The following is a 24,000-nucleotide window of genomic DNA, read 5'->3' as shown; positions in this document are numbered from 1 at the left end:
TGAAACAAATATAATAATATATTTTTTTTTTTATTACATCATTTAGTAGAAAAAAAAGAAAAAATAAAAATAAAAATATATATCATATATATATATATATTGAATATAAACTATACTTTTTTATATATCCATATACAAGGATATAATGTTATGTTTTACTTAATTTTTTTTTTTTTTTTTATATAGAATAAAAAAAATATAAAATTATATATTTTAATGTTATAAATCTTGGTGGCATTCTTCAATTTTTTAAATATTTTCTTAATATTATATCATAAATGAAAAATATAAATATATACATATATATATTTATATATATATATATATATATGTAGTGCAATCCAAATAAGAAAAATTACTAACAATGTAATATTTAAAAAAATTAAAAGGATGCTAATATAATTGGTTGTATATAAAAAAAAAAAAAAAAATGGAATAGTCAGCTCATACGTGCTCATATTTCTTACATCATTTTGTTTGTCATAACATTGTTTACCTATATATCAAATGAACTATAATATGTACTAAAAAATAAGTTATAATATTATGAAGTCTTAATTATACATTAAAATTTTAATTTATGAAGAATATTTTTCACACATATATATATATATATATATATATATATTTTTTTTTTATTATATTATTTTTTGTTCCATTGTTCATGTGAGAACAAATGTCCATGGTTTATATACACAATTTTACTAGTCTTCTCTTCCAATAAGATTATAGAACCATCATCAGACAAATCTTCCAAGTAGCCAGTAATTGTATTATTATCTTGATCAATAACAACTTTTTTTTCTTTATATAAAAGACGTATAGATATGTAATCTAATAATGAAGAAAAACCATGGTTACTTAATTTATTAATAGTAAGAAAAAAGTTGTTTATTAATTTTTCTGTAACTTGTTCAACTGATGGTATAGAATATATTTTTTTTTTTTCATTGGATGAATTAATTAGTTCTTTTTTAATAGATGTAAAATTTGTAGTTAACAAATTATAATCATCCATTAATTCTACATTAATACCTATACCACATATAATATAAACATAATTAGAATAGATATCCGTAAAGTGTATATCATCTAAATATTGTAAATTTACTAAACATCCAGCAATTTTTTTATAATCAATTAAAACATCATTTATCCATTTTATTTGTGTTCTCAAATTATAATATTCTATTGTTTTACTTATAGCTACTGTACATGTTTGAGCTAAACAATTTATTTTATTCATCTGATTTTTATTCCATAAAAATATAAATGAAATAAATAAATTCCCCTTATCAGATAACCAATAACGATCCATATTTCTTTTAGTATCTCTGGTCCCTATACCGTTCGTTTGAATATTACAACTAATAATTATCGTATTGTTTTCTTTTAATTTCCCACTTTTTATAAAGAATTTTTTATTTCTTTTGCTAAATAATTGTGTAGAGTCTAACACGTCAAAGTGTATTCTCATACAATTGTATTCAGGGTATACCTTTTCAAATAATATTTGTTTATTTTCTTTCATTAGCGAAAATTAAAATAAAAATATTATATATATATATATATATATATATATATATATATAATTATGTATGTATAATTACATGATTGTATATGTGTATGATTATATGTTTATACCAAGTTATATTTATATGACGTTATATTTGTACTATTATATATTTATATATATATATATATATTTATTTATATAATTATATTTTATTTTTGTACAAAATTGTATGTTATTTTTTGGAAAAAAGGGAAAAAAAAAATTAAAATAAAATAAAATTTTATACTTCATGTCCATTATAATATTTTATTTGTAAAATTAAAATTTTATTAGATTCATTTCAAAATTCATTCAAGAGAAATATATCTTTTTAAAAATAAATTATATATTTATTTGTATAACCTTTTTTATGCCTCATCGTAGCAGTGTACGTTTTTTTTTTTTTTTTTTTTAGGGCACAAAAAAATATGTCCAACAATATATAATTTGTCATTTTTCCTTATAGAACATTTCAAGATGAAAATAAATGAATACCTTTAATATATATATATATATATATATATATATATATATATATATATGTATGTATGTATATATTTTCTATATATGATGTTAAGTTCACCATTTATATATTTTATTATCCACTAATAGACTACATATTTCTTTCTTTTTTTTTTTTTCAATATATATATATATATATACCAATGGATTGAAAATTTTGGGATACATATTTATTCATTCTCAATTGTAAGCATGTAGAACCATTTTAAAATAATATAATACATATGTATATACGTTTTTATGTTTAAATGGTTTTCCATTAGGCTTAGGATGTTTCACAAATTTTGTCTATGTATTATAGATTTCACATTCGATTTATATTTAAATAAATATTATATTTATTACATTTAAATTAATTATATTTTATATTATTAGTTTATTGTTTGTATTTTTGTTGTCTTGTCTTGTCTTGTTTTTTTTTTTTTTTTATCTTATTTTTTTATGGTACATTTTTTGTAACCGATTCTGCACTGAGAAGCACATATATATATTTTTTTTTTTTTCACATAAAATGACTGATATGATAAAACAAAATCAATTTTTTTATACTATCTTTTTTTTTATTTTATTTTATTTATTCGTTTAATATTATATTTGTTTATGATGTAAATCTTTGGTTCACATATTAATTTTTTTATATATATATTATAAAAATTAAAAAAAGATGAAAAATAAATAAATAAATAAACAAATAAAAAAAACTATATGTTATATATATATATATATATATATATATATGTATAATATACTGAACGAATTATCATAATTATGTGTTATACACATGATATATATTAATTGTCTTTTTACAATGCATAGAATTATTCCGTAATAAATATATGGTGTTAGAAAAAATAATACATTTAAATATTGTTGTATATATTTATTTATTTTTATATGGCTTTAAATTTACAAATGAATATATTTATTATACATTAATATACCTTTATATATTGTTACATGTTTTTAATAAAAGAGATATTATTTATAACTTTTCCATTTTGAACATAGAATAATATAATATATTTTAATTTAATTGTTTTTTTGTTTTTGTTTTTTTTTTTTCAACACAACCAAATGAAATTTACTTACGTATATTTCAAATAGATATAAATAATTATGAAGTAGGTTTACAAAAATGTTCGGAAAAGATAGAATGAAAAGATGGACTATGAAAAGATTTTTATGCTTTTCTATTGGGACTGCAAGTATTATATACGCAATACTTTTAATATTAGTGTCCATAGTTATGTTAACACATATGTCCCATTATAATACAACCTTTTTTATGATTATATCAACCTTTAATTTTATTTGTGCCATGTTAATATTCTTTTCAGTTTCTCATAAAAATGCATTTACCGCTTACATTGCTTATAATATTGTAGTCATAAATTATATGGTGGAAGCTATTGAATTTTTAATTTGCCTATATAATACAACAACAGCTCATAGTGTTCAATGGTATTATAATAATTTTTATTGGCAAAGGAGTGTTACACTTAATTATAATATGTACTATGGAATTATGGAAATGGTCATACATTTTTTTATGTTCTTAATAGCTTATTTTGTTATTCAGTTAGTTTGGAGTTTCTATAGAATTTTACAAGTTGGAGGAAATATCTTTTCTTTTCAACGAGCAGAAGAAATCGAACATATTTTACACGGATCAAATTATTATTCATACGGAACAGTGGCAAATTATAAAGCGTACTGAACAGTATAAGTAAATATGTATACATTTTATTTTACATAGTATTTATATATTATATATATATATATATATATATATATATATATTTCTTTTTTTTTTTTCTTGTTCTTCTTGATATTAATTTTATAATTTATGATATTTATTCATTTTATTTACTTGTTTAATTTTTTTATTCTTTATTTACAACTAATTGGAAAATAACCCTTTATATTATATTATATCATTTAATTTAATTTTTTTTTTTTTTTTTCATTGTGGTAAATTAATTTTTTGGCTAGGAAGATTTTAGATGTTCAGGTTTTTTTTTTTTTTTTTTTTTTTTTTTTTTTTTGGAAAATAGCCAAAGACAAATAATTTGTAGTAATATAGCAATTGTGGTAGTAAGTAACATAATAGAAACAAACAGTACACATACCTAAAAGGAATAATATATATATATATATATATATATATTTGAATTATAATAAAGATGAGTATCAATATAAAAATATTTATTGTCTATATTTTTCAGAATAAACAGATAATACACATTATATTAAGTCATATTTGAAATATATATAATAAGGACACCACATACAAAATATATACATTTTCACATTATATAAAAACACATAGAAAAAATTGAATTAAGGATATATAATATAAATAAATATATATTTATTTTTTTCTTATATCTATACAAATTTTATGTCAAAAAAGAAAGAATAATATATATAAAAGGACAAGAATTTTTTATTTGACCACTTCATTATTTGTAATATATATATTTTAATATTTAACAATAACAACTTGAATATAAAAAAATATATTTATTAAGCATCTTAAAATGAATATATTGCAATGCAAATAAATTATTAAACAGACAAATAATAAAAAATTAAAGGATATGTGTTCAAAATTAAATATATTCATATATTTAAATGAAGCTTTATTTATTCTTACAAGTATTTTTATTTTTCAATTCACGTTATGAACAATAAAAAAGGATTATATCATTTTTAATATCTTTTATGTTGACATTTCATAAGACCTACTAATATTATTTATATAAGAAATACGATATACCACAATATATATATATATATATATATATATATATATATTAAATCATTAAAGTAAGAATGCCTTTTAAAATAATTCATATAATTATTTTTGTCAATATTAATCATTAACAGTGTATTGTATTTATAGATGTATATATATATATATATATATATTCCATAATTTTATTTTCCTTCATTTTTTAATTCATAAGAACAAAAAGAATTTTCATAATTATAATTTCAAAAAATCGTTCTTATATATTTATATATATAACAATAAATATATGTAAAAATATATAGAACATACTTTTATACTTTTTTTTTTTTTTATTTTTTTCTCAAATAAGAATATATATAATTATATATGTATATATTATGTTTACATATTATTTTTTTTATTTTACTTATTTTATATATTTTCTTTTTTTTAGCTCTTTATATATATTGCGTGCACATTTTTTTTTTTTTTTTTTTTTTTTTTTTGTAATAAGATTTAAAATATATATATTATATTATATATATAACATATATATATATATATATATATTATATATCATAATAAATACAAACTTAAAATTTTTTTTATTTTTCCATTTCTTTTACTTATATATATATAAAGTCGCAATTTTTGAAAAAGTTTGAAAATATAAATTTTATAATATATTTTAAAAGAAATATATATCATTATTATATAATTATAAATTATATATTTAAAAAAAAAAAAAATAAAAGAAGCTATACATATTTGAAAATATATAATTATAAAATATATATATATATATATATATATATTTATTTATTTATTTATTATTTTTTTTTTTTTTTCATTTTTTTATTTACAAATATTTTTGGATATAATATTGAAAAAATGGATTTTTTGAATCAGATAAAGAAACGACAAAGGGATATAAATTTATCCAACATTATGAATTTTTCCCCCTTAACAAATGAAGAAAGAAATCATTTAATAAAAATATATGGTCTTTTAGCTATGGGAACAATAGTTAGTGCCTTAAGTTGTTATGTGGATATTTATTATTTTAAGGTACCAAGATTTATTGCTTCTATTATTAGTTTAGTTTGTTCATTTCTTTTAGCATCCTCATGTAATTCTCATTATCAATTAGTTGATACATCAAAAAAAAGACTTGTATATTTTGCTGGTATATCATCTTCTATTGGTGTTTTAATTAGCGACTACATAAATTATGTTAATTATTTAAACCCATCAATACTTCCCCTAGCCTTTTTTGGAAGCTTATCTATATTCTGTTGCTTTTCCTTGGCCGCCATCTTTTCAAAAAATAGGTAAGTAGAATGAAACAAATATGGAAATTCAAAAATTTATACATTATATTGATTTTAATATATGTGTATATAAAATATAAAATGAAAAAAAAAAAAAAAATTATATAAATGATATTTCATATATAAATTATTTTATTTTATTTTATTTTATTTTATTTTATTTTGTTTTATTTTTTTATTTTTTTTTTTTTTTTAAATCTTCTTAGGATTTCCATATTCCTTGGGGCTGTTTTATGTGCCGTCTGTTCTTATATGGCCTTAATTTCATTTATGAACTTTTTCATAAGATCCAAATTTATAGACACCACATTGTTATATACTGGATTTTTTATGTATATGGGGTAATAATATATATAAGAAGAACAATAAAAACTATATATACATAAAATGTTGTAAATTGGTTTGTTATGTTTCTTAAATAGTGATTACAATCTATATATTTTTATGTATGAGAATATAAGAATTTATTTAAATTTTGAAATTTATTTATTATATCATTTTTTTTCTTTTTTTTTTTTTCTTTTTAGATTTGTTTTATTCGATACTCAGATTACTCTCTTTGACTTTAGAAGGGGAAATAAAGATTACATAGTAATGAAAAAAAAAAAAAAAAAATAAAAAAAAAAAAAATAAAAAAAAAAAAAAATAAAAATAAAAAATGGAAATCAACACAATATAAAAGATATACAAAATATATACATGAGATATATTAAAAACAATTTATATAAAAACTGCTTAATATAATATTTATATAATTTCTTATATTATTTTTTTTTTTTATAGATGCATTCCATTTGCCTATATTTAGATCTAGTAGGATTGTTCACACATTTATTGAGAATATTAGGCCAAAAAGAAGAAAAGAAAAAAAAGTAAAATTATTTTTTCATGTTGTAGTTTATACATTTGGATTTGATTTATTTTTGGAAAAAATTAAAAAAAAAAAAAAAAAAGAAAGGGGATAATGAAGAAAGGAAGAAATAAAAAAAAAATTAAAATAAAAATAATGTTTTTACTTCAAAGATATTATGTCTATAGTAACATATATTTAAAAAATATATTTAATATATTTATATAAATTTAAAATCAAAATAACAAAAAGGAATAATATAATAGATTCCAAATTTTTTTTTTTTTTTTTTTTTTTTTTTCTTTTTCTTTTTCCTTTCTTTTAACGTTATATTTGTTTGATAATTAATGAGTATATATTATATTATTATTATTATGTTTTTTTTTTTTTTCTAATTTTTTCGACATTTTTGTAAAAAAAAATATATATATATATATATATATATAAGATTTTATTTTATTTAAATTATTTTTTTTTTTATAATATTTCATATATTTCTATAAAACCAAATGTGTAACAAGATTGTTTTTCATAAAAAAATGATAATATATAAAATATATGTATTACCGTTTTAATTTTAATATAATTTAATTTGAAGCTTCAAAATAACTTATAAAAGAAAATTTTATTCTTTTAAACAATTATTTGTAATTATATATATATATATATATATGTGACGCAATTAGATGATGCTCCTGAATTATATATTTATATATATAATTTATTTATTACATATGTATTAGTATAATGTGTATAAATATTATTTTATTTATTTAATTTACTTGGTAAAAATTATATAATTTGTGGGAATATACATATAAGATATAATATGATTACGAATTTATTTATAAAAAGCTTCACTTTTTCTAGATCACTAAAGAATTTTTATGTTTTAAGTTTATTAAATTATTTTAAATTAAAAATATATAATAAGATATATGTTCCTACATTGGGTGTAAGCTTAAAGAGAAAAAGAAGGAGTTATAGTTTAAACGTGAGAAAAATGGAAATTACTGTAAGAAAAAAAAAAAATAATAAAATAAATAAATAAATGTAACTAACATCAATAATATATGTAAAGAATGAACATTGGATCTATAGAATTTATATTCATAATAATTCATTTGGGTATAATAAAAACCATATACATAAATATATATATATATATATTATTTTCCCAATGACATTATAGTATTTATCACAAGATTTATCACAAAAGATAGATAACGAATTGATGAGCGATGAAGTTGGATATACCACTGAGCAGTTAATGGAATTAGCTGGTTTGTCGATATCTCAAATAATTTTTAAGGAATACAAACCATGTGAATTTAAAAAAATATTGATATGTTGTGGTCCTGGGAATAATGGTGGAGACGGCTTAGTTGCAGCTCGTCATTTGAAACAATTCGGATATAACGTCGTGGTATTATATCCGAAAGTTAATGATAAAACATTATTTAAAGTAAGACAATATAAGGATAAATTTAAAAAAAAAAAAAAACATATATATATATATATTATTCATATATATATATATATATATATATATATATATATATATATATATATGTATTACCTTTTATAGAGGCTATTGAAACTATTGGAGCATTATGAAATCAACGTCCTCATGAGTTTAAGAGCAAGTGGTAAACATACATATATATTTGTTATTATTATATAATTGATAACCATAAATGTGTCCATTCATATTTTAAAACATGATCGGTTAATCATATATAGTTAACATTTATTTTTATTTCTTCTTTTAATTTTCTTTTGATTAAGATTTGGATAATTATGATTTAATAATAGATTCGATATTTGGATTTAGTTTCAAGGGAGAACCCAGAAAACCGTTTGACGAAATAATACAGGTATGTATATATATATATATATATATATATATATATATATATATATATGTATATTTATTTATTTATTTATATATTTATAATTATGTCTACTCAATCTCCGTAGATGATCAATAATAGCAATAAAGTTGTTGTCTCAGTAGACGTCCCATCCGGAATTAATATCGATTCAGGTGACATACAAGTTTTTAAAGATGTACCAACATAATATATATATATATATATATACATATTTGTATCATATATATTATAAATTTATATATTTCTTAATATAGGCCTTTCAACAAATAGCCTTTTTATAAACTCAGATATGAATATTTCCTTAATGCTTCCAAAGCAAGGATTGAAAAATTATAAAAAGAAACATTATCTCGGAGGACGATTTATACCAATGTGAGTTTCTTTTTTTTTTATTCTTTAAAATGATATACAAAAAAAGAAAACGTTATCATATATATATATATATAATTTTTTTTTTTTATATCTTTCATTTTTGTTTATTTTGTAGATCCATTATTAAAAAGTATAATTTAAAGGTTCCTTGTTTTTCAGGTATATAATACATGAATAATATATATAATATTATATCGAAAAAAAATCTTTCTTTTTTTTTTTTCCTTTCTTATCATTTTATAGATGATAACCCTTATGTCATGTTATAAGACAAATATAACAACATTAAAATTATAACTATTATATGAAGCATAAGACTAAAAATAAAAAAATAAAAAATATATATACATATCAATTAAACATCATAAATAATTATTGATATAGATAGAACGAATAAATAATAAAAGTTTGAAAACAAAAAAAAAAAATAGGTATTTTTTTTATTCTGCACAAAGTAAAAAATTATTTATATTATATTATATTATAATTTTCTTTTTTTTTTTTTTTTTTATATATATATATTTTTTTTTTTTTTTTTTTTTTTGTTTAGCTTTAAACAAAAATTTGTATTAAGATTAAAATAGATATAATATAAGAATAACAATATTTGAAATCAACTCATAAAAAAAAAAAAAAAATGAAATAAATATAATGGAAACATATATATAAATATATGTGTTTTTACATACTATAAAACAAGGAAATATAATATACACACATAAGTGTACTTATATTTCATATATAATCTAAAAATTCAAAAAGTAAAATGTATATATATATATATATATATATATATATATATAGATTTTTTTTTTTTTTTTTTTTTTTTTTTTTTTTCTTTTTTTTTATAGTTTCATATGATCCGATAATAGTTCGAAGGCATCAATTTTTACATTTGGTTTTGTATTGTTTTGTTCATTTTTTTTAGAGGATAAAGTGAAAGAATTAAAAAAATTGTCAATTTGATCATCAGCCATTTTTAAATGGTTATCATGAACATAATTTATATTACTTGTTTTTATATTATTATTTAATGAAGTTGTGTTTATTATATTATCCTTTTCATATGTATTTTGTGATATATTATTAAAATATGTATTCAATGAATTATTAGTACTATCATTATTTATATCTATTAATTTATTTTCATGTTCATAAATATTTTGTTGATTTAAATGAAAGAATAATCCTTCGTCATTTAAATTAGTTTGATTAGTTGGTTTAGACGATACATTTATTTCTTTTGTATTACTTTCTTTTTTATTTTCAAAAAATATGAGATCATTATTAGAGTTCATCAAGTTAAATTTATCATTATTATTATAATTCTTATTCATATTATTTTTATTGTTACATTGTTGTTTATTATAATAAGTTTTATCTTCATTTTGATTAGACTTCATATTATTATATAATATTTGGGTGTTATTACCCTTAACATTTAAGCTGTTGAATAATTCATTATTATTAATTGAAATATTTTCAAGATCGCACAAAAGATTTTCCATGTTTTTATCCTTTTTGTTATTCCATTGATTATTAAATTGTTCATTGTTGTCGATACCTATAAAAGGTGAATTATATATATATATATATATAAAATATTATGGTATTTATAAAATTACACTGTATATGATAAATAGCATATATATCAACACACACACACAAACACACACATATATATATATATATATATATTTCATTTTTTACCTGTTTTCTTGTTTTTGTTGAGGGTCCCATTTGAAAAATTTTGACTAAGCGACATAAGATCATCTGATATATTTTTCTCATGATGAAATATTTTTGCATCACCCATTGTGATATTCTTCTTCATATTATTATTATTTATAGGTGGTGTTATATCATCATCCATATCCAATAGATTTGGTAATTCCATAGATGCCTGGTTTTGATATAAATTAATATTTATATTTTTTTCATTTTCTTGAGTGTTTGTTTTTTTTTGTAATCCCATGAGAACAAATATTTCTATAACAATTTTTTTTAATTGTTTAATTTCTTTACATTTATATAATTCTTCTAATGTTTGATTTTTTAAATTCTGAATTAGGACCTCCAAGGTTTCTATAAGAGTTTCTTTTTCTTCATTAGTTCTAAAAAATAATAAATGTTTTATAATAGATAATACTTTATATTTGTATTTATAATTTTCTTCTTCGTCATGAACACTTTTCTTTAATTTCTCTGTAAGTATTGAAACGATTAATTTGGTATCTAGTGTTTTACATTTAATAGCAAATTCATTAAGTACATTTTCTGATGGTACTTTATTAATACCAGTAGTTAATAATATGTCTTGAATAATTTTATTCTCATATAATCCTGCTTGTTGTGATTCATGGGGTTTTAGTATGTTTTCATTTCTTCTAGAGCTATTATAATAATAATTATTATTATTATTATTATTATGATTATTATTATGATTATTCATATAATTCATACTATTCATACTATTAATATTATTTTTATTGTAGTAATGACTTTCTGCTCTTTTCATATGATTTTTTTCAAGACCTTTATTGAACGCTCTACCATTCATTATACTATGTATATTTAATGAACCATTTGAATAATTTTTACTAAGAGATGCACTTACTCTATTAATTTTATTTACAAATGAAGAGGGTATATATTTATTTGCCACTTCATTTAAATATTTTATAGCTATTTCTCCTTTTGTTTTTTGTACTGGGTTTTGATTAAAATAAGGATTTCCAAAACCTGACATTTTACTCATATAATTATTTTTATTATTATAATTATTACTTACAAATTTATTTCCATATGTTTCCATATTAGTTTTAATATTTCTATCATTATTATGATACATATTATTATTATAATTATTATTACTATGATTATATATATTATTATGTTGATTATGCTGATAATTTTGATTATTTTGATTATTTTTATTATCAAATACAGTATTTCCAAAACCTTCAATTCTATTATTTTTCATAGTATCTTGACTATTATTTGATGAACTTTTCATAACATTTTCTGTAGCATCATATGAATAAATTAGCTTAATCAAATCTGTTGCTTCTTTACGTACTAACATGGATGGCGTCTCACCTTTTAATTCGTCATTTACAATATTACATTGCTGACACTCTTTAATTATATCCATTTTCTTCTTTAGGAAATTTCGAAAATCTGCTCTCTTCTTATCACATAAATGCTTCATAATCTTTAACGTCTTTAATTTTACATTTAAATCTGTTCTTTGTAATTTCTTTAATAAATATTCTCCTACTAAACCTAAAGATTCTTTTGAACAAAATGTCATTTGTGTAATTTCATTGTATAAATATCCAGGAGTCGGCTCATCATTTGATGAGGTGGCCTTGTTCAAAATTAACCTATTCATCATTTTTAAACAATATTAGAAGATCATACATATATACATATATATATATATATATATATATATATATATATATATATATATATATATATAAATATATTTTTTTTTTATTTATTTCCTTATTTTTTCTTCTTCTCTTCTAATTTTTCTCACAAAATGGAGTGATCCATTCAAGAGAATATATAATAAAATGATTATTAAAAAGCTCAATACAAATTAGTTTAAAATATTATATTTTATAATAACTGATTATATGATATTACCATTTATATGTTCTAATATAATGTTTCATTTTTTTTTTTTTTTTTTTTTTTGTCCAACTAAATATTATTTTATTCAACCACTTGTTTTAATGGGTTATTTTCAAAGGGTGAAAATATAAAATGTTAGAAGAAACAAAAAAAAAAAAAAAAAAAAAGACTATATGGCTTTAAATTATTTTCCAAGTATTCACATAAAATTAATATGTATATATATATATATATATATATATATATATATATATATATATATATTAATAACTGGGAAAAAATATATATATATAAATATATTAAATATAATAAAAAATGAATGATAAATGATTATATATATATATATATATATATATATATATATATAGTATATTTCTTTTTATATAATTATTTATATATATAAATTTTCATGTGAAAATATTTGTATACAAATATATATACTTAATATAAATATTTTTTATTAAAATATATATTAAATATATAATAGGTATACTTTTATATAAATCATATTAAAAACTAAAAAAAATAAAAAACATAATATTATATATATATATAATATAATGTATAATATATTATAATATTATTATTCAATATTTCATTTTTGAGGCCTTTTCTTCCTACACTTAAATATATAATATTGTAATATTTTATAATATACATTTATAAATAATATTATAATATATATATATATATATTTTTTTTTTTTTTTTTTATTTATTCTATCAATGTACAAAGGATTTTTTCTAAATACCAAGAAATATATGTTTTATTCAAAAAAATGTAGGCCATTATTTAACAAAAAAATAAAATATTATATATTATATATATATATATATATATATATATATTAAATAATATTATATAATTATATGCATATAAATATTGTTACGTATATGTATATATAATGATAATATTGTACATGTTATATTTCAATAATTATACATAAAAATTTTGAAATAATACAAATATATATATAATATATAAATACCGTATATTTCATTTTATAAAATTATTCAAGTGAAAATGTCACATGATATTTTATAACCATACATTTCATTTATAAATTATTTTTTTTTTTTTTAATTGTAACAGAAAATATTGAAGAAAAAAAATAATAAACAAAAATATCATTTCGTGTCTTTATATATATTATATTTATTTATAATTATCCAAAATAACAGTTTTATTTTATACTATATATAAATAAAATATATAAATCTGAAAAAAAAAAAAAAAAAAAAAAAAAAAAAATTATATATATATAATAAAATAAATAAATAAATTATATATATATATATATATATTACATAAATTTTTTGACAATTAACAAAAAAAAAAAAAAATATATTTTAAAATATTGTCATAAAAGTTTTATATTAAAAGTCATGTTTGATTATTTTCCCTTTCTAATTTGTTATAATAGGAAGAAAAAATTAAGCATTATTAAAAAGACGTTATATATATATATATATATATATATTATTTAGTGATGTTTAGTGGCATAGGTATACAAATACTCTTTTATGAATTCAAATATTTTGTTAAAATTTTTGTTATCATAAAGTAGTAGTAATAAATTAATTACATATGTATTAAAATGATTTTGTATCATTTGACATATCATCATATTTTTTATAGGGACTCTTTTATATGTTTCTGTATTTATATTACTTTTTATATTTGAATCCGTTATATATCCATTGTAATATTTTAAATAAATTTTATCCTTAACATAAGGTTGTATCATATTTGTTATATATTCTAAAATATTTTCATTATATGATTTGGAACAAAAGGAATTTTTTATAAAATACATATTCATCATATAATTAAAGATTAATATATCATTATTTATATTATTATTATTATTATCTATGGTTATTATATTTAAAATCTTATGAACTGTAGTATTATGATATGTATTATATGTATTTTCTTTATTATTATATATACTTAAAAAATTTAAGAGTATAATTTTCTGAAAAAATAATATTGATGGTTTATATAATAATTCCATATGATTATTATTACTATTGTTGTTATTATATATATAATAATAATTATATATATTTAAAAATATGTGTAGTATATTATCAAGTATTGTTATATTATTAATATAAAATATAAATTTTGTTAAATATAATAATGTATAATTTATCATGTTTTTATAAATATAATGAAATAAAAATTCATGTAAATTATTTATTTTATCTATTTGGATATTTAATAAATTATCTCGTACATGTTCATACATATGTTGATTATTATGGTATAGGAACAAAAGAAATTCTTCATTTTTATAAAAAAAAGAATCCTTCCTTATATTTAAATTGTTTTCTTTTAAAATATTTGAAGAGCAATCATTTATTTCTTCATTTCTTATATTTTTAATTATTATATGTTCATTTGTATTATCATTTTTTATTTTTTCATCCTCTCTCTGAATTTTTACATTTTTTCCTTCTTCATCTTTTATAAATTTGTTACCATTCTTATGCCTTAAAAATTGAAGCATATTTAACATTAATATTTCAAGCTTTTCTGCAGTAAAATTATGATAGACTCTTGTGGTCATACACTTATAAAAATATTCTACATAGGTTAATATATATATATTATTTATATGTCTACTTATTATATTTATATATGATAAAATAAGGTCTATATTGTTACATTTGTTTAATGAATTTAAAAAAAAGAATAAGGAATGTACCATAGAAAAAATATTATTACTTTCTATATTGTTCAAGCATGAAATAAGAATATAAAGATATTTTTGGTTATCAAAAATGTTATTTATTATAAGATATTCATTAATATGATCAAAAAAGTTCATTTCTTTTTTTTTTTTTTTTTCTTCTTTTTTTTTCTCATTTATGTTTCGACAAATATTATTTTCAATATCATAATTATGATTTAAAGATATAGTACTCTTTTCTTTATTTTCAATATGTGTATTATATATATTATTATAACATAAATTATTACATATATTTTTTATTTCAACCCTATTATTATTTCCACAATTATTATTATATATAAGTATATATTGATATAACGAATTAAATATATTTATACATTTATTAAAATTTTTATCGTCTACATGTTCCTTTCCTTTTTGATACTCTAACAAATGATCGTTATCCAAATATCCTTGTGATAATTTATTAGACAGTATATCTAAAATATATAATTTTATATGTACACAATTAATATTTTGAGATAGTTGTAGTAATAAAAACACTTCATTAATATTTAAATGTATAATTATATCTTTATATTTATTTATAAAATCTGAAAATTTATCAAACGTCCTAATTTGTTTTCCTTTATTTGGTATACAAGACAGATAGTAGTATCCTTCAATAATTGTTGACAATTTATCAAACTCGTGCTTAGAATAAAAATCTATTTTGTCATGATTATACTGAAATGTGTTAAACATATGTACATGATTATGGATCATTTTGTTGTTCGTTCTATAATTATTGTGATCCTTTTTTATGTTTTCCATAATTTTATTAATATTTAACATATACAATTGTTTGTTTAGAATATCCACAAAATAATCATATAACTCTTTATTATACACATTATAATTATAATATATACAACATAAATGTATTATATCCTTTAAATGCAAATTTTCTTTTCTTTTATAATATATAGAATTACAATATTTAATCATATCCCTTGACACATATGTTATTACATTATTCTGTATTTTGTGATTCTTTGCATATGAGGATATACTATTTCCTTTTTGGAAATTATATCTACTTTCATTTCTTTTATTTTTTTCATTATATTTTATTTCAAAATAAGTAAAAAATATTTGTATTAATATTAATTCATATGTTTTAAAATTATATATATTATTTAAAACATGTTCATTAATTTTTTTTATATGTTCCCATTTTATTTTATATATAAGAAAACTATATAATATTAATAGTACATGGTTAGTTGTAAACATATTTATATGATTCATAATATATAAATACATTTTATTTTTTGAATTACCATTATTTATATTATTGATTATTACTTTACAATTATCATTTTTCATATATGGATCATATGAATCTATTTTATTATTATATTTGTTATTATTATTATGATCATTTATATAATTATTATATCTATTTTTTTTTAAATCATTTTCATATGTTATATTTACATTTTTATACAAATAACATATTGCTACATCCAAATTATATACATCACTTTCCTCTTTATATGATGTATGACATTCATTTATCTTTTTTACATTTTTAATTAATTTTAGAAGGTGACTATTATATTTTAACTTTTTTTCAACATCTTTATAGTTATTACTATAAAACAATCTTTCAAATCTTAGAACAAATTTTACATCTTTTAATATTTCGTTTTTCTTAATCATAAATAACATAACTTATCTAATTATAAATTAAGAAATAAAAACATGGCCAAGGTAAAAAAATGTGGATTATGTGATAGCAACATGAAGATCAGATAATATAAAAGAAATTTTTCCAAAAAAAAAAAAAAAAAAAAAAAATTTAAAGAAATAAATTAAATAATAATAATTTAATATATTCTACATTTTTTTTTATAATATGTGTACATATATATATATATATATAATATATATGTTTGTAAAACATATTAATATAATTATTATATTCTTATACACCTTTCTTCATTTTTTTTTTTTCATTATAGAAAAATTATATAGCTAAAAGAAAAAAAATGAATGGCATGATTTATTTCATCTTTTTTTTTTTTTTTTTTTTTTAAATTTACAATGTTTAAATAATATATATTAGTTTTGCATAAATTTTTTTGAATATATCTACATTATTATATTATATTATATTTAAAATTTTATTTTATTTTATTTTTTTATTTTATTTTATTTTTTTTTTTTTTTTTTGGTATGCTTTTTTCGTTCTACTATTATAAATAAATATAAATAAAAAAGCACATAAATATATATAACGTTCTTCCATATTAAAGACGACCAAAAAAAAAAATAAATACATTTTGGGAACTAGGCAGAGAAAAAAAGAAAATTAATAAAAATTTAATAATACATAATTAATATTATTATTATAACTAAAGATATTATAAAGAAATACATATTCAGATTTTAAAAAAGGAAATATCATTTTAAAATAATTAGAAGATATAATAGGAACGAAGATATTATAAATATATATTATGACATCATTTGTATTTTTAACAAAATAATAAAAAAGGAACTTTACTTTTGATGTTTTAAAATATCCCGTTTTCAATAATATTATATAAATATTATATATATATATATATATATATGTAATATTATTTTATATATACCATTTTTTTGATGCGTAATACAAAATATATTCATAAAATACAAAAAAATATATTTTTAAATACTTATATTAAAAATATACATTTAAGAGGGTACTGGATAATATTTTTATATATGAAAAAGAAAAAATCTGGGTATATAATATATATATATATATATATATTTTATATACTTCTACTTAATATATATATAATAAATATATATGCTATATTTATTATGTTATTATTTTTGCGTCTATAAAAAATTTATATATACGCCAGAACTATCTACATTATTTTTAATTTCTTTTTTTCATTTATATACTTAAAATTGGAATGAGATAATCCCCAAATTTAAATATAATATAATATAATATATATTATATAAAATATTATATATGTATCTTACAAAAAAAAAAAAAAAAAAAAAAAAAAATTCATATAAATGTTTATATATTTATAAATATATATTATATATAATATATATATGTATTTTTTATTATTATTATTTTTTTTTTTTAATATCCTTGATATTTTATAGCATTGTCATCTATTGTTTTTAGTATATTTTACTTTTTGGTACTTTTGAAAGTTTTATATTTTTCCGTAAATACAAAAATTATTGGTTTTTTATTTTTATTTTTTTACAACAATAAAACAAGAATGTATATAAAATGTTATACATAATTTAAAAATAAAAAGAATATATATATATATATATATATAATAAAAAATATATACATATATAATAATATATAAATAAATAATATATTATATATATATGTAAATTATATTTTATAATTATAATTTTTTTTTAAAATACACGCACCTCTTGAAAAAAAAAAAAATAAATAAAAATAATAATAGTATATGTAAAAATCCGAAATATTTCCCATATTTATTAAAAAATAAATATTCAAAAAAAATAAAATACGTACATGATATGATAAAAACAATTTATATAAAATAAATATACCATTCATATACATGTCATGTATTTTATGTATTTCATTAAGAATAAAAAAAATAAAATAATAAATATATGATATATGATATATATATATATATATATATGTATGTATTAAATCAATGACATGTTGAAAGCACCTCATATATTTTTTTATTTTTTTATAATATTTTAAAATATATAAAATATAGTAAAATATATATATATATATATATATATATATATATTTATGTTTGTATATATGTTAATTTTTCCTTGTGTTTATATAAAATATATATTATACACATATATATATATATATATATATATATATAAAGTATATATTTAAATATATATATATATATTTATTTTTTTTATTTATTTAATTTATATATGTAATATCCTGCTTGTATCGTATTTATCAAGCTGTTTACATTTGCTTTATAAAAAAATGAAAAACATATTGAGGAATAGAAAAGAAAAAGAAGATGATCATAGTTCTAGTAATGTAACGAATGAAGTAAAAAAGGCTAGTTTTATAAATTATATATGTACAAGTCTTAAGAATGTAGTAAAAAACAAAATTCAAAGTAAACATAAATATTCCTTACTAATAGGATTATTTATTACATTTTTAATATTTTGTGGTTTTTTTAGATATATGACAGAATTATATCATACTCATTTTTATAATTTCAAATATATTGATGTATCTAATACAGAAAAATTAAAAGAAATATTTTTTAGTAATAATCCATATTTAGTATATTGCAAGAATGATAAAAATACAAGTATCCACCCTGTGATTAATGCTAGTCGATCTAACTTACCGGATATTCTTAATATTGCTGTAATTAATTGTAAAAGTGTTTTACCAAGTAAACAAAATATATATCAAAGATTTAGTTTAGAAGACAATACACCTGCTTTTGTAATTTGTTATGGCAAGAAACCAAAACCAATAAGTGTAGCTTTATTAAATAATAAAAAGAAATTTATAACTTATGTACGTGAAGCTTTAGTATTCAATGTTCCTTTTTTTAGTAAGTTCCCACAATTCCAAACCAAGTGTCTAAATAAAAATAAAAAATGTGTACTCTTTATTTACAACTTAGAATTAACAACTAAAAATATCCAATATAATTATATTAATGATTTATTTGTTACAAATAAATATTTCAATATAAGCCCATTAATTATTGATAATAAAAGATTCTTAATAAAATTAAATAATGAATTAAATAAATCCTATTTTAAAAAAAATGATGTACATGTTTTATGCCTTTTTAATGATTCAGTTAAAAATGTGGAGACGTTCTATGGATTCTTTTATAATGATAACTTTGATGACTTTAAAAAATTATCCACTTTTGTTTCTACATGTATAAATGCAAATAACCAAACCAAACAAGCTATAAAATTGTCGGAGCCTCCACAAATTAAATATAGACCAGTCAAGCAAACCAAACAATGAAGGTAAAAATGGAAATATATAATATGTAAATGTATACATATATATATATATATATATATATTAATTTTAATTTATTTTATTTTTTTTTTTTTTGTCAATACTTTTATTAAATCGAGTAATTGAGTTATATGCTTCTTATAAACAAAATTTTGTTCATATATATTCTTTTTGCTTATCAATAATGGAACATTATATATATGGTATATTTTTATGCGCATTTTTCCCTTTTTTTTTTTTTTCTTCAAATCTATAAGTATACAATTTTTTTTTTTTTTTTTTTTATAAATATTACACCGCTTTTTATTTACACTAATACGTATTTATATGATATATTTATTTATTTATAATGACTAATAGACAATTGAGTTAAAATGAAATTTTTTTGAAAACAAAACATAATTAAAACAAATAAATATGAACATATACATATATTTATATTATATATAATATCAATATGTAGATTTTTTTCAAAATTGTTTTTTACAAAAAAAAAAAAAGAAAAGAAAAAATATAATAGAAAGATTTCAAAAATAAAGGTTGTTATTTATTTTATTTTATTTTATTTTATTTATTTTTTATTATCCCATTTAAGTTATTTTTTTTTTTTTTTTATTTCAATTTTGTTTTATACTATTGTTATCATTTTGTTCTTTATTATTTTGAGATATAGTATTTTGTTTGCTAACATATTTGTTATATATATCTTTAAAGAAGTTTTTATTTTCTATATCATAACTTCTATTATTACGAATATTTTGTTTTGTGGGCATAACAATTTTCATAATTTCATCATTTTCTTTTTGTAATTCCAAAACTTGTAATTTTAATGTTTCTAATTTATGATTTAGTATAAATTCTTTTTTTGCTTCTTTTAAACTATTTCTTTTATATTCTGCTATAATTATTAAAGCTGCAACTAAAAATATAATAGTTTCACCTAAAATTTCACTACCTACATTTACTGATTTGTTCTCACTAATATAAGAACTATAATTAATATTGGTCGTATTAGAATTATAAAATTTTTTTTGTATATATTGTTCAAAGAAATAATATTTTTTACCACAATATATACATATACTCTTAAAATTTTTATTATCTATAGCTTTCTTTTTTATATAACCTGATATAGGTTTACTTACCTGTCTTATTAAAACAATCCCAATTTTAAAAAGTGGAATCATTTTCTTATCTCAAGCTATTATAGGAACATTTGTACATCATACTATGCTTTGTATATATACATAAAAAAAAATAAGAAAATATTAAAAATATTAAAAAATATTAAAATATATAAATAAATTCATAATAATAATAATATGTAATATATTGATTTTTAATATATATATATATATATATATATATATATATATATATTGCATATATTCATCCAAATAACCATTCAAAATTTTTAAATATAAAGCTAACTTTCTTTCTTCTTTTCTTTAAGTTTTATATATTTTTTGGACACAAAAACATTTTCTAAGACGTTTCCCCAATGGTTGTACAATATATATATATATATATATATATATATATATATTATTATTTTGGTTGCTATATATATTCCAATATTTTTTTTTTTTATTTTTTTTTTATTTTTATTTTTTTTTTTTTATTTTTTTTTTTTTTTTGCTATATTGCAAAAACTCAAATAAGTTATATACAATCACATTTGTGAACATACAAAAAGTTGATTTTCTTATCATATAAATATTTCATCTTATACAATTATAACTCTCAAATATGGGGGTGTATTATCTTTTCACATAAAATTTAATTTTTGCGTAATAATTATTAATTGGACATGTAAAAAAATATTCAACCTTTTCTTTTTTTTTCTTTTTACTTTCTTATTTTTTAAAAAATTGAAGTATTCCTATTTATATTATATGATTTGTTACTTTTATTATTATTTTTTTTTTTTTTTTTCAAATTATAATATTTAATAAAATTGAAAAACTAAAAAAAAAATATATATATATATATGTATATGTATACATATTTATTTATGTATAATTATATAATTATAACAAAACAATTTATTGTATACATATTTATTTTATATTGATACCGAAAAAAAGAAAAAAAAAGATAAAAAATGAGAAAAATAGACTATTATAGTTTTTATTATTATACCATAATATATATATATATTTCGTATATATTTATTCTTTATATATTTCTTTATCACATACATATATACTATAATAATATATATATGTATATATATTATATATATAATATATATTATTAACCCATATAATATTTATTAATATATTCATTTCACAGTTTTTTTTTTTTTTTTTTTTTTTTTTTTTTTTTTCTTTACAAAGCGATTCAAGAAAAAAAAAGAAAAATTAAAAATACAAGCTATCAATATATATATATATATATATAAATAACATATATGTAATTATTTATATATATATATTATATACGTATTATATAATAATATAAAAATAATATATATTTTTTTCTGAATTTATATATATAAAAATATATATTATTATAAAATTTTGTAAATAATATTTAGAATTATATATAAAAAATTATATCTTTTTAATTTCTTCTCTTTTCTTTTTTTTTTGAGAAAAGTCTATTTTTATATAGATTTTGTATGAAAATATTGAATTCACTGTTTTTTTTTTTTTTTTCTTTGTATAAAAATAAATATATATTTTAGTTGAAGGTTGTATGGAGTTGGTTTTTTATTATTTATTTTTTATTATTTATTTTTTATTATTTATTTTTTATTATTTATTTTTTATTTTTTATTTTTTTCGTTTATAAGAATTAAATAAATGTAAATATTTAATAGTATTATATATTTTTTTTCTTTTCTATTTTTTAGTAATTATATATATATTATGTTAATTCTTATAATTTAAACCATTCTTCAGTTATTTTATATATATAGCAGCCACATTTTTTAAATTATTTATAATATATATATATATATATATATATATAATTTTTTTTTTATTATAAATCTACCTTTTATTGTAATTTAAAAAAAAAAAAAAAAAAAAAGTGAACAAAAAAATAAATATTTATAAATAAATATAGATTTATATATTCACTTCTTATTAAATATATAACCAATCAAATAAAAATTTTTGTAAACATATTTCTTTTTATGTATAACAAAAATGATATGACCACAATGAAAATACAAAAATATATATAATTATTTATATAAATATATATCTTTTTTTTTCATTTGTTTATATATATATATATATATATATATGTAGCAAGAGTAACAAATGAAGGATGTAAAATTAAGCAAGTCTAATATAAATGCAGATGAGAATTGTAACGAGCTAAATTTTAAAAACAAAATAAAAGATAATAATG

At 16.8% G+C, this 24,000-nt stretch overlaps 9 protein-coding genes across 9 annotated transcripts in view; 5 read left to right on the top strand and 4 right to left on the bottom strand.

Annotated features, from left to right (window-relative positions):
- Positions 1 to 643: 643 nt before the first annotated feature.
- PF3D7_1460000 (biotin--protein ligase 2) lies at positions 644 to 1,531 on the bottom strand (the record flags this gene model as incomplete). The annotated part of the gene is made up of 1 exon (XM_001348711.1): positions 644 to 1,531. The coding sequence occupies one exon, from the start codon at positions 1,529 to 1,531 to the stop codon at positions 644 to 646; it is 888 nt and encodes a 295-aa protein (XP_001348747.1).
- Positions 1,532 to 3,212: 1,681 nt separating this feature from the next.
- PF3D7_1459900 (rhoptry protein, putative) lies at positions 3,213 to 3,794 on the top strand (the record flags this gene model as incomplete). The annotated part of the gene is made up of 1 exon (XM_001348710.1): positions 3,213 to 3,794. The coding sequence occupies one exon, from the start codon at positions 3,213 to 3,215 to the stop codon at positions 3,792 to 3,794; it is 582 nt and encodes a 193-aa protein (XP_001348746.1).
- Positions 3,795 to 5,702: 1,908 nt separating this feature from the next.
- Positions 5,703 to 7,018, top strand: PF3D7_1459800 (bax inhibitor 1, putative; the record flags this gene model as incomplete). Its single annotated transcript, XM_001348709.2, has 4 exons — positions 5,703 to 6,142; positions 6,349 to 6,483; positions 6,670 to 6,733; positions 6,926 to 7,018. The coding sequence occupies 4 exons, from the start codon at positions 5,703 to 5,705 to the stop codon at positions 7,016 to 7,018; spliced, it is 732 nt and encodes a 243-aa protein (XP_001348745.2).
- Positions 7,019 to 7,821: 803 nt separating this feature from the next.
- On the top strand, positions 7,822 to 9,528 carry PF3D7_1459700 (pyridoxal 5'-phosphate synthase, putative; the record flags this gene model as incomplete). The annotated part of the gene is made up of 8 exons (XM_001348708.2): positions 7,822 to 8,007; positions 8,185 to 8,457; positions 8,581 to 8,641; positions 8,781 to 8,869; positions 8,973 to 9,039; positions 9,142 to 9,259; positions 9,375 to 9,418; positions 9,503 to 9,528. The coding sequence occupies 8 exons, from the start codon at positions 7,822 to 7,824 to the stop codon at positions 9,526 to 9,528; spliced, it is 864 nt and encodes a 287-aa protein (XP_001348744.2).
- A 576-nt stretch (positions 9,529 to 10,104) lies between these two features.
- On the bottom strand, positions 10,105 to 12,656 carry PF3D7_1459600 (conserved Plasmodium protein, unknown function; the record flags this gene model as incomplete). The annotated part of the gene is made up of 2 exons (XM_001348707.1): positions 10,105 to 10,823; positions 10,970 to 12,656. 2 exons carry the CDS (start codon positions 12,654 to 12,656, stop codon positions 10,105 to 10,107), a joined length of 2,406 nt encoding a protein of 801 aa, XP_001348743.1.
- Positions 12,657 to 14,384: 1,728 nt separating this feature from the next.
- On the bottom strand, positions 14,385 to 17,306 carry PF3D7_1459500 (conserved Plasmodium protein, unknown function; the record flags this gene model as incomplete). The annotated part of the gene is made up of 1 exon (XM_001348706.1): positions 14,385 to 17,306. The coding sequence occupies one exon, from the start codon at positions 17,304 to 17,306 to the stop codon at positions 14,385 to 14,387; it is 2,922 nt and encodes a 973-aa protein (XP_001348742.1).
- Positions 17,307 to 19,617: 2,311 nt separating this feature from the next.
- PF3D7_1459400 (conserved protein, unknown function) lies at positions 19,618 to 20,640 on the top strand (the record flags this gene model as incomplete). Its single annotated transcript, XM_001348705.1, has 1 exon — positions 19,618 to 20,640. One exon carries the CDS (start codon positions 19,618 to 19,620, stop codon positions 20,638 to 20,640), a length of 1,023 nt encoding a protein of 340 aa, XP_001348741.1.
- A 614-nt stretch (positions 20,641 to 21,254) lies between these two features.
- On the bottom strand, positions 21,255 to 21,824 carry PF3D7_1459300 (OPA3-like protein, putative; the record flags this gene model as incomplete). Its single annotated transcript, XM_001348704.1, has 1 exon — positions 21,255 to 21,824. The coding sequence occupies one exon, from the start codon at positions 21,822 to 21,824 to the stop codon at positions 21,255 to 21,257; it is 570 nt and encodes a 189-aa protein (XP_001348740.1).
- A 2,085-nt stretch (positions 21,825 to 23,909) lies between these two features.
- PF3D7_1459200 (WD repeat-containing protein, putative) overlaps positions 23,910 to 24,000 on the top strand; it is a gene marked incomplete at both ends in the record, with an annotated part of 2,868 nt that continues 2,777 nt past the window's right edge. Inside the window, one exon of the mRNA XM_001348703.1 lies at positions 23,910 to 24,000. This exon is cut by the window's right edge and continues 2,777 nt beyond it. Within this exon, the coding sequence (XP_001348739.1) occupies positions 23,910 to 24,000 (91 nt within the window).

Source organism: Plasmodium falciparum, assembly GCF_000002765.6.
Source record: "Plasmodium falciparum 3D7 genome assembly, chromosome: 14".
Lineage (NCBI taxonomy): Eukaryota > Apicomplexa > Aconoidasida > Haemosporida > Plasmodiidae > Plasmodium > Plasmodium falciparum.
This window is presented reverse-complemented; position numbering and strand designations above follow the sequence as displayed.